Source organism: Camarhynchus parvulus, chromosome 5 (genome assembly GCF_901933205.1).
Source record: "Camarhynchus parvulus chromosome 5, STF_HiC, whole genome shotgun sequence".
Taxonomy (NCBI): Eukaryota; Metazoa; Chordata; class Aves; order Passeriformes; family Thraupidae; genus Camarhynchus; species Camarhynchus parvulus.
Window position 1 is genome coordinate 45,641,327 of NC_044575.1, and position 15,161 is coordinate 45,656,487.

Below are 15,161 nucleotides of genomic sequence, written 5' to 3' on the forward strand. Positions count from 1 at the left end.
TGGAGGAATTCTGCCTTCATTTGTTTTGGCATTCCAAGATGTTTTTGTAACATGTTGTGGAAACCCAAGATATTCTAACGGGAGAATGTATAATCTCCCATCTTCATGTTTTAAAGAATGTATGTTTGTATTCTATCTTTTGTTCTCCTTTTTGTGTACATACACTACACCTAGGTTAGCTGGAAAAGTTCAAAGAGTTGTTAACAAAATATTTGGTCAAAAAATGATGATTCAGAACCACTGAAACTACTGTAGGGCTGGTTTCTACAACTTTCTAGAACTTTATTCTAGAAAATATTCCAATATTGCCAAAATGACCAGTTTCAGTATCTTCAGAAAGAACTGATTGCTGTCGTTTCAGCTTCAAGTTGCTTTTTCAAAGCAACTTCAAAAATCAATTTCTGTTACAAGATGTTTTTATAAAAATTCTAAGGTAAACAATATTTTTTAAATTATAAAAACAAACCCTTAGAGATATCCCAAAAATTCTCCAGGGGCATGAAAAGCATTTCCCATACAGATCCAATAATCACAAAAAGATCAATAAGCATGACCTGTGCAGGAAATTTTCAATGTAATAGAAGAAAAACAACTACATTTCAGAGGCTTTTGGCAAAGGTATTTAGAACCTCAGCTCTGGATACTAAATATATCTGGACTATTAACTAGAAATCCAAACAACATGCCTTTAGGAACAGTTTTTCCTGATTTAAAGTTACTTGGAGCCTGAGCACACAAAGAACTAATGATTCTGCTATTTCAAGAACTGGACTGCTTTACTTCCATCCACCCTCTTGAACAGAAATGGGTTTGGGCATAAGTGAAAATGAAAACTGGGATGCAGTCATTCAGGATCACAGTCCAAAATGAAACAGTCTTAAGACTTGATCCTGCTATACACAGAAAAGATGTATTTCTATGAATGAATTCTCCAAATATGGATGTTTCTCACAATAGAACTGAGCGGTCTCTGGTTTCAGGGCATAGTTTTTCTTATTTCCTGTTCCAGAAGTGTTCAGTTTAGAGGCAGAATCAGATTCTCAGTGAGGTCCAGGTTTCTACAGGGATATTTTGCTGAGCTGGCAAGGATGAGTCAATAAGCTCAATCCATGCTCAACTCCAGAATACTGCTGGCTTGAAGTTCTCCCTTCTAAACCCTTAGACCACACAACTTCCTTTCCATGTAAACCCCAGACCACAGAGCTTCCTATCCACCTGCTAGCCAGTTAAGTTTCATGCCATATAGCACTTCAGTACAAACCAGTACACACATCTCGGCATGCACCTCTCACCTGTGCTTTTCCAGGGCTTGAAAGGCAGATAGCCAGTGTGAAAGCAGTCAGTATCCTGTAATGTGCATAGAAAATAGGCTGAAAACCTTCAGATATCCAGGCTTGTTACATAGAATTAAATACACATGGACAAATTAATTTCTAGTGACACTTCAGTGTATTCCACAGTTTTGCTAACATGAATTTGGCCTTTGGAGAAGGAGTAATATAACTGTGGGCCAGATTCAGGTCTCAGACCAGTGACCCTCATGGTACTGGGATTGAAACCAGACTGTGCATGTCTATGGACTAATCTGATTTTTATGACACCCCATGCAGCAGCTGTAAAATGAACAAGTGTGCAATATTCAATAAAGCAGTTTTTCCCCTCTCTGACACCTTTCTTTTGCAAAAATGAAATGTTCTCTTGCACACTGTGCACGTTTTACAGATGGGTAAACCCAAGCAAGGCCCTGCCTAAACCCACAGCTTGAAATGTTGGCAGGGCTGCAGACATGTCACGCAGGAGGTCCTGAATCCAAGCCAGCTGCTCCAACCGCTAAACCGCATTTCATCCCCAGATGCTCTATCTGAGATGAATCCATTTGCTTGGGGCCAGATTCTGTCCCTTTGCTCAGTCTTGAAGGAGACACACTGTGCCAGGTCAGCAGCTACCAGAAGCTGTTATCTTCAATGGAGCCTTCCCCAGGTACATCATCTTCACATCTAGTGCTCCCTACTGGGTCTCTCTCCACTGCAACTGAAAGATGAGGCTCCCTCACTAAAAGAGCCCTACACCTATTTTTGGAGCTCCTTACCTGGAGCATAAGAATTGTGGTCAAGTAACCTTCCACCTCCAAATATTTACTAACAGATAGAAAACCATGAAAGCACAGTCAGAAATCACTTTTTTCTAGGTCCTGTGGATTTCAGTCTTTTGCTGCTGATTTATATAAAACTTCCTAGTACCATTAGACCCACACCTTATCTTGGATTGTAATTCTAAATGGCAATTGAATGCAATACATTCCCACAAAACTAGTACAGGAAGCAGGGGATATTTTAGGTAGCCTTAGTTCTGCTACCCATGTGAGCTGCCAACTTTCTCTCCTAGAGCTGTCCCTGATTTCCAGAGTGCAAACTGAACTGCTGAGCAAGACCTACAAATGGATCAGACAAAACCACACACAATGACCAACACATTACAACAAATTTGACAAGCTCTGAAAAGTAAACATAAAACCCTAAAATTGTTGTTCATAGTGCTGTGGAGACAGATTGTGCTAGTTGGCAACTTTTGAGTGACAAGGCAAATTCTGCACTGAGTTTTCCTTAGAGTCCAATGTAAAGCATTCAAACTACAGTTTTGTCCATTTAGGCTTGCACTTAATTTATTGATTCCTTAGATCTTTTTGAAGAGATTTTAAAGTGTACACTTCTATAAAGACTGCATACTCGCTTTGCATAGAGTGAGAAAAGCATTGGGAGGGAATACAACAGGTTATAGGAGAATACTGACATATGCAGCAACTGGGCTGTGCTGCACATTGCTGCAGGACAGTGCACGATAACAAAATCCCCCATAAAACAGCCAGACAAAACTCAAACATTTTTAGACAATCTTTAGTTTCCTTTGCTACAAGATGATATATTCTTTCCTTTTGGTGGGGGAGTGACCTTATTGCCTCATATGTGTTCTGTCTGCACCCACGATCTCAATTTGCTCGTTACTTTAGATCTAAAATCCCCTCAAGAATTATTAACAGACATACAGCACAACCTATCAACACTACATGCAGCTGGTCACAGTAGCTTGCCCAGCAGGCAAAATATTTTAAACCAGCAATTAACTTCTGCAATAGTAACTAATTAACTTCAATCAATCACTGTAGCCAGCGGGATCGTGGCCACTGCAGTTCAGCACTCCCGCAGATGCGCAGAGTATAAGCACAGATCAAGAAGGAACGCGTCAGAGACAGCACAGCTTTAATAACAGGCAGATCGGCTTTCCCCACCTCTGACCATTGAGATCCCATCTCTTTGCAAATGGCTTTTGCAAGTGGATTGGCATAACATGTCCCTGCCACAGCTATTTTCCACAAGCAGGTTTCCCGTCAGTAAGCAAAGAAGTTTCATGCATACCACTTACCTTCTTAATCCTTGCATGTCCAAAACTGTTGGGGAAAGGTGGAAAAAACCCAGAGTCTGCGCTGATGAATAACTAGAAAGTTTTCCAAACATTACCCTCTGCTAGCACTTCAGTTCCTCTGTCATTTATAGTCCAAAGAATGAAATGGCAAGTAATGGAGAAGATCGGGAGCCGTCTGTACCTCCTCAGACACTGGAGAGAATACAGAGAAAGCACCTGGTTTTGCTTAGTTCTCTTCTGTAATTCAGCATTAAACCAATTGGAGGAGGAATGTTAAAAATGAACACTTCATTTTCTAAGTATGTTAAACAATGCAAATGGGGGCCTCAGCCTGGGACAGCTGGTTTAGATTACAAAGCTCACCAACTGGCTAGACTCCTCACAACAACCTCGAGGAGCCTGCCAGGATAAAACACTAACAGCTTGAAGGAAAGCCTCTCCCGCTGCAAGCTTAACAGTTAAATGTGCCTCAGAGCAGAGAGCACCGTTATTGGACAGAAACCCTTATCAAGGGACTGGAGAAGGGAAGGGATTGTTTTCCTTGCTCTGAGAACAAAAAAAAAGTCAGGGTTTTTTGGAGGCCCTCTAGCTGGTTTGTCCTGGACAATGAATATGCAACACTCACTTCTCTGTGCCAATGGCATACTGATGAAAGGTCTGACCCTCTGGGAGGTGAATAACTCAAATTCATGATGATCACAGCTACAGGAACTATATTGCTTGGGGATTATTTGGAAACAGGAATAAACAAATTAAACATTCAAAGGAAAACAAATGGCTTGTCTGCAAACACTGGCTCTTTTTAAACTGACCCCATGCTTAAGGGAGCAGTTTATGATATGAAATATTTCTTCAGGAAAAGCATAACTTGCAGATCTCCAGTCATGACTGAAGAGGAAGGAAATAAAGTACTTTTTCAGGTGTTTTGCAACTTTGCCACAGGCAGAGCTTTAGTAGGTCAAGAAGAACATTTATGGGATGTGAAAGGTAAGCAATCAGATGCAGCCAAGATCATAGTGGATCCAAAGATGAACACTGAAATTAAAGACAGATATGGACATTAAACAACTACTTTTTGAATTTCTGTTGAGTGTCCCATTTGAGAAAACCCTTTATTTCTAAGGAACCTGAAACTATTATCATACATCTCTGAGTAACAGATTGAGAAACAGAACTACAGTTGATACAACAGATAATAATAAAATTTGCCTCTAAGCCTCGATATCCTGCTTGAGATACAAGGACTGAGCTGCTTTAGAGGTGCTGAGCCCCCACAAGTTGTACTGGAGCCAAAGGGAAGCTCGAGACCTCTGTATCTTGTTAACTGGCTGTAATTGTCCAAATTACCTTTCAAAAATGACAGCAGCAGAGGCTCCAGGCCATTTCTGACAGTTTATCTCTCAGCGACTTGCTTGCATCACTTGCACTGCATGGAAAATTAAACACTCACCTGGAATCATTCAAACAGTGTCTATACATTGGCAGATGAACAAGAACCAATTTAGCTACTTCTAATAACGTTCCCAAAAGCCTAACAAAAACTCGCACAGGGGACTTCTGAAGAAGCTGCTGGGCATGTTGTGAAGTTTTGTCATGGATCAGAAAACAGGCAAGAGAGGATAGAAAACAAAGACCAGGAAAATTTTCATTGTGGCAAATGTTTAACAGTGAGCATTCTCACTGCTCGATGCCACCAGAGTTTCTCAATACACTCAATGACCTGGAGAGCTAAGAGATCTAAGGGTAGCAGTGCTTACTGTATGTTAGAAGTGTGAAAAATCTACTGAAGCAATGAGAAACAGCTTTACAGGAAAGCAAATGCTCCGTGCATCCAGTTTTGTGGCTGAAGAGCTTGCTTCATCTGATAATACTTCACTTGCTAATCCACTGAATTTTTCTAGAATCACATGGTAAAATCATTGCATGCATGCCAGAATCACTGTATGAGTGCAGCACCAGTCTGCTCCCAAATAGTTGCCTCAGAGTTCTGGTCCATCAGCCAACTGGCAGAGGTGCTCTAGCCCTGGAGGCGGGAGGTGAATCCAGATCTCACCACCTAAGGGGCTTCCTTAAGAAGAAATACTGTACAAATGTTTTGATTTTTCCTGTCTCCATCTGACAGCTGGAGTGGATAAAAACCAGAGTATTCAAAAGTATACCAAACCACAACCTGGGCTAGTTTACAGCTTGGTGACTGTTTTTCTTTCCAAAATAAAAGGATTTGATGTTGTGGCTAAGGGGAATTTCTGCAGTACCTTTCTGTAACTACCATCAGTCACAAAACAATAAGATGCAGCCACAGCCTTTTCACAACTCTGTTTTGTATGAAGGGCTGTACAAAGGAAGGATTTTGTGGTGCATAAGCCCCCTTTTTTTCACTCTATAAAAATTAACAATTTGATGCATCTTTCAACACACTGTGCTGACACCTTCAGCATTCATGCTTAATATGTTGGCTAAACTTCATGTGTAGTGGTGCTCTCACTTCAATGGTCTCAAATAGCCCTCTGTGTTATAAAATCCATTACTTTATTTAGATTACCTTGACACTGCCGTTGTCTTCATGAGGAGGTGCAGAACTGTCCCCAGTATAAAATGGGGCTCTGTTAAATAATTATGTTCTCAAAGTTTGCTTTGTGCATAGCTAGGGTTGAAACCATATCTCCAATTAAGACTTGGATTTTGAAAATTACGTAATATATATTATAGTAAGGGGGACATAAAATGTATTGTATTACTTTACTCTCTTTGCACATGTGAATTGAGCTATGCTCCTGCAGATAAAGCACAGCATTGGATGAACAGGAGCCCTCAGCTCTGCAGAACATAATCTGACTGATTCTAAATGCTAAGACAAAAGCTGTAAATAGATCAGGGAATTTAGGAACAGTTAATTACACTTAGCATCCCTGAACAGAAAATCTTCCTTGCAGAAACAAGTCTTCTTCCTCTGAGTTTCACAACATTTCATCTCTTTTTTAAACTCTGATTTTGTTCTTACATTTCTCCAGAAACACATCTGTGAAGTACCCTTCTTGGATGTTCTTGTCGTTTTTTAAAATTACCCCACTCTGAACATTTTCAAGAAAATTTTCAAACTGTGAGAAGAGTCAAAGCATACAAGTCTGTATGGTGGTAGATCTGTGAGCCCGAAGTCATTCAACATGCCAAGTCATAGACATCTTTTACCCAGCCACAGAGACTTAAATTCATTAAAGAAATTTTCCAATAACTGACACTTTAGGCCCTGCATGTCCAAGCTATAGACACTAAAAACATTAATTTTGCTCGTACCAAATCTTATGGAACCAAATGCTTTTACGAGCAAAATTGGTAAAACAGAGCAAAACTGCTTGGCACTTGCAGAAACAACTGCATTTTGATAGCATCTAAGCTCTGTGAGATTCACAAGTTGAGCTTTTGCCTGATGTGGAGATTGATCTAAGTGTTCCTGGAGATTGCCAAGTAAGCAAGATTTTGATATTGTCACATGTTGATGTTTCAACACAGTCAGTGATTTGACATATACACATTTCACCCTACTGCCCCTTGAATAGCACCACATGGGAAACACGGTCTCAAACCCTAATTCTGCCTGAGAAAGAGTACAGCTCATTTCTTTCACCTCCCAGGAAAGAATCTCAGTTGCAAACCCCAGCTGTTGGGGGAGGGTTGCCTATAATTTTCCAAAGACTACCTTAGATTATCAGCTGAGGTCTGCTTTGCTCAGTGTCTGAATTATAATTACCATCTCATAACATGACTGATGAAATAACCTGTTCCAGATGGCTCAGGCCAGATGCTCAAAAGCACAGTGCTACACATATTTTCCTTTCCTAGCCAAACATAACATAAGCTAGAATTAACAGTGAAAATTAACATAGTATGTAATTGTAAAGACATCAGTAGTGCTAATTAAAATGTACTGGGAATGTAGGATTCCTGAGATGTTGGGGTGGGTTGATCTGCAGCTCACAGTACAATTTTTAAGAAGGAGAAAATGTAACAGTTCCTGTTGTGCTGCCATCTCTTGGGGCTCAGCTGCCTCAACAGTTCCCACCTGCATGAGATATCCATGCAAAACAGAGCCAATACAACACCCCTTCCTTCCTCCTGTGCAGGGATGTCTCCTGTCTGTCTGAGGCACGTGTTCCTTTGGGCACAGCACACTGCTGATATCATTGCTCCCAAAGAGCAGCGTGCTGAGCCCCCTGCAGTGTTGTCCCACGTGGTCTCACAGTGCCCAAGCACATGGAATAAACCTTAAAATCCTTGGTTTACTGTAACTGCGTCTTTGTCCTGGCTTCAGCTGGGGTTAAACCACACCACTCCATAGCTGTACTCTCTTTACAGGTCTGTGGTCACTCTGATACCAGTTTCTAACAGCCAGCTTCTCTCAGGATAGAAATCACCAGTGGAAAACCCATTCTGAAATGCAGCTACTCTAAACATGGACTAATATCTGACTCCACTTTACTGCTTCGAAAACATAACTTGTCCCTTTGGATAAGGAGTATTAGGATCTAGCAGGTACCTACCAAAACCCAAACAGTTTAAAACAGCCCCGTGAACTGCATCTACTGTAAGACTGAACCATTTCGGGAATATTCCCTTTAGTGAGATCAGGTTTGTGGTTCATGACCATCTGTTTAGCTGTAGTACTTTCTAGGACAGTCTAAGAAGATGCCTGAGGCAAAAAAGAGTAATATTCTTGGAAGAATTCTTCAGTGTTGTTCAGGGTTTTTTAACCCAATAAAAGTAAGGTAAACAAGCAAACTAAATTATTACTGTAACTTTCTCAGGAAAAAACCAGATCTTTTCACAGCGTTTTTGGTGTATGGGATGACTCTCAGCAGAGAGTAATAATTATTCATGGTAGTGGTTTGCAACACCCTCCAACATTCTTCTTGAGTTTTCAATCCTTAGATGACTGACATTTGTACTTTTAAAATATTTTCCTGTAAAAAGTGTATGGAACATCATCGTCTCCCTAAAGACAAAAGATGCACTTGAGAACTCCCATCTCCCCCTTGGTTGCTCTGAGTATCCAAGAACAAGGCGCCCCAGCCCACTGTTCATATTTTACTTCTTTTTCTGTTGAATCTAAGCATAGCTCTGGTAACTGCAGTTCACATATTGCCTGAAACTAGACAGATATTTTAGTTTGTTTTTGTTTATTTTATAAGATTGACATGTACATAAACTGGGCTGCAGCCTTCTCTGCATTTTTGTCAAATGGTCTAGACAATGTGGTTGAAAACAATGCTCTTTAATCTTGTGACAAAATGTTTACCAGCTCCTTTTAACAGCAAGCATAAATTCTTTATGGCCCGTTTCAGCTAATAATGACCTTCCATAAATAAAGACCTAAAACTCTTAATACTTCTGGACCAAGACTAAAGTCTGTTTCACTGTTTCAGCAAGCCAACATTCAGTCTTCACAAGTGCCTGGGATATATAAACCATTGGGCTCCAATTAAGACCAGACAGTTAGAAGTATGTACTAAAACCCTCCTTAGAAATATTCAGGACTGATTTATTTTATGGTAAAATGCCTCAGGACTGCTGAGTCTTTTGCAGTTTCCCAAGCCCTTTACTAACACAAGTGCCACACTGGGCAAGTCTGGCAGGATCAGGTGGCACCTTGGAGCAGCTGACTGGAGACAGTGGTTCACCTTTACTGGTAAACCTGGCAGCTTTCCCTGGCTGCTGGGCATCAGTGCCAGTAAAACATCAGCTTCCTCTGTGCTTCCTCAGCTCCCAGGTACTTTATTCCAGCACATGGAACTTATATTTTAGGTGGGTTTTGTGTTTGGGGTTGGTTTCTTATAAAATCTGATTTAGTTGGGCATCCTTTCTCCTTTTTATTCTGCTTTGGCAATTCACTTTGTTTTGATTCAGAGCAAAAGATCAGCCACAGTAGCATTGAGCATATTCTGTGTTTTCCATTAAAACACTTCAGGTTCTGAATAAACCCAAACAAGTCTGTGGAAATGCCATCTCTCAACAGGGGTGTTTGAATGTTCACAAGTATGTGCACTATTTTTGTAAGGGCACCTGCCAGAACCCTGCTGATGAATCCAGCGTAGAAAATATTTGATATCAACCCTTTCTTCCAGAGCTTCTCTTCTTCCAAGTGGTGGAAAACATTCCCTTTTTAAACATGCTTCACTCTCATAGGTGAATGACTACAATATATGACTCCTGGCTTGTTTTTCCAACAGGACACTTGGCACATTTTTGGGTCGTTTCCTTATCTTAAGATCTTTAAGGTTATATGTTAGTCAAATACAGGAGTAACCGAAAGTTTCCCTATAAGGAGAGAAATAATTTTGACTGGTTTATACTTTCTCAACTGCTTTCCTAACCCCAGAAGACATTTATAAACTTTTCTTCGATTTAAGAACTACTACATTTAATTTACTTATTCCCACAGCAGGGATGGTACCATTTCACAAATTACCTGTTTACTTTTGTGACCTAACCATGCCATTCATAAGAATTGGCTGGGAGACTGGGTGGTAAACATGATGTGTGTTGTCTGTTAGTTTTCAGAATTATTATTCACTACTCTGCAGCAACAAGTGCTGCTGTAAGGAAGCAATTTAACATGCTGAATGCAGAAATCCCACTGAACATGGAGGTACTCCCATTTCCTAGTTGTGCTATATGTGCTGCAGAGCTTACCAAGTCCTGAAACAGGATGGAGTTTCTAACACAGTCTTTTGGTTTTGGTTTTTTAAAAATCTGCTGGCTTTTGCCTTCAGTTGCACTGGTTGCCACAGCAGAAGGAGATGAGCAGTACCAGGAGTTCCCCATTCAGAAGCAGCGCGGCCATGCCCAGGGCTCCCACCCATTCAGGAATTGTGGGGTACCAGAACCTCAAGCAGCCATGCGAAAAGTCAGTGGAATTAGACCAACAGAGGCACTTGCACTGCAAATGGAGTCCATTGCCAGAGCCTGATAAATCAATCAGTCCCCATTTTGTCTACAGTTCCATAACAAAACTCAAGAAGTTGAATTGTGCCAGATAAGAAAAATAGAAAAAAACAGAAACTCTGACAGGTTAAATGTGAAAAACAGAAAGTCAGGCCAAGAAGGTTTGAGAAACAAATCATAAGAAGCATAAAAGCTAATAATAAATTCTTTTTCAGACACACCAAGAGCAGGAAAACTGCCAAACAGTCTGCAAAGCCAACAGATGAACAAGGTATAAAAATAGTGCTTAGAAAAGATAAAATCACTGTAGAAAGTGAAATGTTTCTTCTTTATCTGCATTTGCTAGAGAAACTTCAAGAGATTACCATAGTGGAATAAAAGGGGGAAAAAAAAGGGAAAAAAAGAAAAAAAAAGAAGTAAAACCAAATCCAGTTTGGGAGGATATGTCTGAATTGAGATGCCAGCAGGAGAGGTTGTAGAATAAATCAAGAAAATGAAGAAAAACCATTCATCAGAACTCACCTGACATTTAGAAATTAAGTATCGTTAACTGAATTAAATATGACCATTTGCAACAGCTGAATTGTTAATCTGAATGGCAATCTCTCACAAAAGTGCCTTGATGCTAGAAGAAGAGAAAGTACCAAATACAATCCTGTATTTCATTGGTTTATGTATAATGGTTAATAAAATACAGAACAGTAAGCCCAAAATATCTGGAGATCAGTAGCACAGCACAGGAGACAGTGAAATTCAGGAAGAATTTCATCATGGAAATGGTTATTAAGCATTGGAATGGACTGCCCAGGGAGATGGTGGAGTCACTATCCCTGGAGGTGTTCAAGAAATGACTGGATGTGTCATTAGTGCTATGGTGTAGTTGATGTGGTGATGATCTATCAAAGGTTGGACTCGGTGGTCTTAAGGGTCTTTTCCAACCTTAATGATCTGGTGATCTTTTAGGCATACATTTTCTTGGAGAAAATCCTTAAGAACTACATATCTCAGAAAAAATAGCGCTGCTCCATATAGAGGTGTAGATTTATTTTTGCATTTACTCTAGCTCCATGCATTTGAAACTGACTCTAGCCAACTTCATTTGAGTTTCTAGTGAAAAATCTTTCCTTTAAAGAACTAGATTGCCTAGTCCCATTTGGCCAGGGCAGTGAAGGCTTCAGGTTGCCAGCAAAGCATCAGGCTATTTAAGTATCTGTACAAGGCAGTTGGAACCACTGATTCAGTTCAGCAAAAGAACATCAGAGTGCAGCAGGCTCCCAGAATCTCCAGCCCTGCCTACTTGGCAGGTTCTGGGAAGCACACTCTGTTCAGTCAATAAGGACAGAGGTACCACCTGCATCCCTTCTGCCTGCAGTGGCAATCTGCAGGCCCTTCATCCAGAGCACTCTGCAGACAATATGCTATTCAGTCTGAAGCTGGGTCCAGACAGATCTGGCAATCCTAGTTATGACTCATTCATTTTCTTTAGAATCCTGTACTCCTCAAATTTTTGTAGTTTTATAATAAGCCTTCTCTAAGTTAGCTGAAAACTGTTACATCTGTTACTGCTCCTATTGTCAAAAATAAGGCAGTGTTCTGTTTGCCTTCATTTTTATTGGCACCCACTACCTAAGCGTGGAGCAAAGTGCACTCTAAATATTTTCCAAATCTATTTCCAGAAAAAGTTTCAGTTTTAATTACTATTTTTCAATGCTCCAGTCTAACATTCAAACCACTTTCCTTACTATAGTTTTACTCCTGCTACAATTTAGCATTGAATCCATGCTATGGCATGTAAACCAAAACACATAGGTGAACCAGAATCAACTCGGTAATTTGCTTGTAATTCTGAAAATACCCTTTTATTACAAACAAAAGCATCACTCAAATACGTTAATACCTTATAACAATAAGGAAAAGTACTGCAGGAGATAAGGAAACAGTTTTACATAAAGGTTAATTTTGTAATCTGTGGTTGGCTTTCTCCATGACTAGTTGAAACCTGAATCCCTTATTTCCCTTTCTCTATGCAGCTCCTTGGATACCTGCCCCCAAAGTGTCTGGAACCACTCTCATGATCTCTATTCTCCTGAGAAAGTGACCTTATCACTCTCTACAATTACCTGAAAATAAGATGTAGCCAGCTGGGAGTTGGCATCTCTTTTTCCGGGCAACCAGATGCGAGGACAGCAGCCTCAAGCTGCCCCAGGGAAGGTTCAGGATGGACATCAGGAGGAATTTCTTCATAGAAAGGGTTGTTAAGCAATGACACTGTGCCATGGTCTAGCTGACAAGATATGTTTGGTCAAAGCTTGGACTCTATGATCTCAGAAGTCTTTTTCAACCTAATGGATTCTGTGAAATAATGTTTGCAGCTTGCATCTCTTATACTTGTTCCCATTTAGGAATTGATATTCTTATCCAACCTCTTATCCCTGATTTTACTCAAACTGCTACTACTTCTATCTGTTGCTCTATTTACATCCAGTTGCCACTTTGTGGCTTAGGCTAAGTATATTTTTTTGATCATACTACACTACCTGTTCAGGAAACTCATGGATTCAGGCTATCTAAGTTGTACAAATGAGGGTAGCTTTATTTAGTTCGAAAAATCCAGCTGCCTCCAACAAACTTAATGTGGGCTTCTGTCTTTCTCTGCAGCCTTGAAAAGGTCAAAATAATTTTCGAAACTTTAGAACAGCCTTAGCTCCCTACTCCCTAATTTACAAAAAGTTAGATTTGAAGCATTATAACTCTTGGGCATTCTGTTCTCAGAGGGCTGTTGAACAGTGCTTCCATTTTAGGGAGTCAGGAGATGCCACTGGTCAGTTTTTACTACCTCAAAATCAACCATCTGACTTTGTAGGAGAGCCTTAGCAGAAAGCTGCCAAATGACAAAATATGAACAACTTGGAGCATGTTACACACTTCTTTTTCCTAACCCCTTGGACTATTCCTACAAAAATTAGATACTAAGTGGCTGTACTACAGCGCTGGCTGATAGCTACTATTTCATAAGTGAATGAAATAAATAATTCCTAGCTGCCTCAAATCTGTAAAACCTCCTTGGTCTGTACTCCCATATGTGATCATGCTGCAATTCAATCCACCTTGCATGACCATCTGGAAATTCACTGGGGGGAAATGCAGGCAGCATCTGATGTCAAAAATTAAAACCTTGGGGTTAACCATACAGTACTGCCAAGATTCCCTTTACCTTTGTGGTAATATTCAAATGTGGCTGATATTCAAACAGTATCCAGGCAGCTCTCTGAAGAGCATCCTTTACACTAAGGGAGATAGAACATTCCAGTTTGTTGGTACAAGGGTCAGCTCACTCATTTTGTTAACAAACACAAAACATGGGTATAAATTGTTTCCCTGATACCATTGGTCTGTGGCCTGTCAGTGCTTGCTGCAATGCCACATATCACAGGGCTTCTAAACTCTCTTCTATCAATAACTGGCAAAACCCTCTAATAATAGTTGACCATAATTCAAATATCATAATATTTTTTCACTTTTCCCACAGACTATAGATTGAAAGAGAGTAGGGTTTGATTAGATACTAAAAATAAATTCTTCCATGTGCAGGTGGTGAGACATTGGAACAGGTTATTCACAGCAGCTGTGGATCCCCCCACTGAAGTGCTCAAGGCCAGACTGGATGGGGCTTTGAAAAACCTGGTCTAGTGAAAGGTGTCCCTGCCTATGACAGGGGAGTTGGAACTGGATGATCTCGAAGGTCCCTCCCAAACCAGGCCATTTCATGATTCTATGAAAATACCAAAAAACCCAGCAGTATATCAACATAAACAGTAAGACCTTCATTAACTGAAAAGTCTTTGTGAGATATGTAATAATGTGAAATACTTACAAGGCAAGCATCTTCCATTCTGTCTCTTCTGCTTTAGCCATCAGTCACTCCAACATGTAGTCCAGATTGCCTGCCTTATTGGTAACTACTTATGCAAAACAGTCAAGAATGACAAAAAGAAACAATAATAAAATGCAGGGGACTGGCACTTGGTAAAAAAAAGTTATTTCTACACTGGTCATTATAATGTGTGAAATTACATTGCTGTGACTAGCTGGTGTAATGCAGGAAAGTTTAAAATCCCCCAAACCCCACACTGTGCATTCCTTTACAGTGGCAACTAGAAAGATCAAGCAGTTACTTCCTTCTCTGTGCATGAAATGCAAAGAACAGCAAAAAAATTAGAATGTCTAAAGAGAAGAATGGAAAATCCTAACCTTCATTTTCCCCCCTTACATCAAGCTTGCAAAATAAATCTATTACTAGAATTTTGTAACCTTACAACTAAAGATAACTGACAGCTTGTTAAACCAAAACTAGAAGAATCAGACACCTTTTTCTCTATGCAAAAGCCACAGAAAACAATTACGGTAAATGAATTTCAGCTGCTGCACCTTGTTCATTAATTCCAGAGATTTTTTTTCCTCATGCTGCTGTGTGAAAAACCCACACAATCAACAGGACAGACTACATGAGTCACGTATGTACATGTGGGAAACTGGTAAGGCAACTATATATAGAACAGTTATCAAGAACAAAGTAAACACAGAAGAAAAATTAGAGGAAAAATATATCTACTAATCATTCAGTGAAAACAAAGCTTGAATATTTGTAATGGTCTGTGAAACATTGAAAGAAGGAAGTAAGAAACAAAATAATGAAGTTGTTCTATACTTTTCTGCACAAAAGTACGCCTGGAACACAGAGCCCAGTTGATTTCTAACATAGCATCAAACCTCTCCAATGTACCTGTGGAATAAGCCCTAGA

At 40.0% G+C, this 15,161-nt stretch overlaps 1 protein-coding gene across 2 annotated transcripts in view; it reads right to left on the reverse strand.

Annotated features, from left to right (window-relative positions):
* Positions 1–3,866, reverse strand: part of FBLN5 (fibulin 5) — a 46,113-nt gene extending 42,247 nt beyond the window's left edge. Inside the window, exons 1-2 of one of the 2 annotated variants that reach the window (XM_030949272.1) lie at positions 3,421–3,866; positions 1,293–1,347 (exon numbers count right to left, since the gene is read on the reverse strand). In XM_030949272.1, coding sequence (XP_030805132.1) covers positions 1,293–1,347; positions 3,421–3,512 — 147 coding nt within the window. In that variant the 5' untranslated portion in view covers positions 3,513–3,866. The remainder of the gene's footprint in view (positions 1–1,292; positions 1,348–3,420) is intronic. The other variant, XM_030949271.1, reaches the window with a different exon arrangement.
* Positions 3,867–15,161: the final 11,295 nt, after the last annotated feature.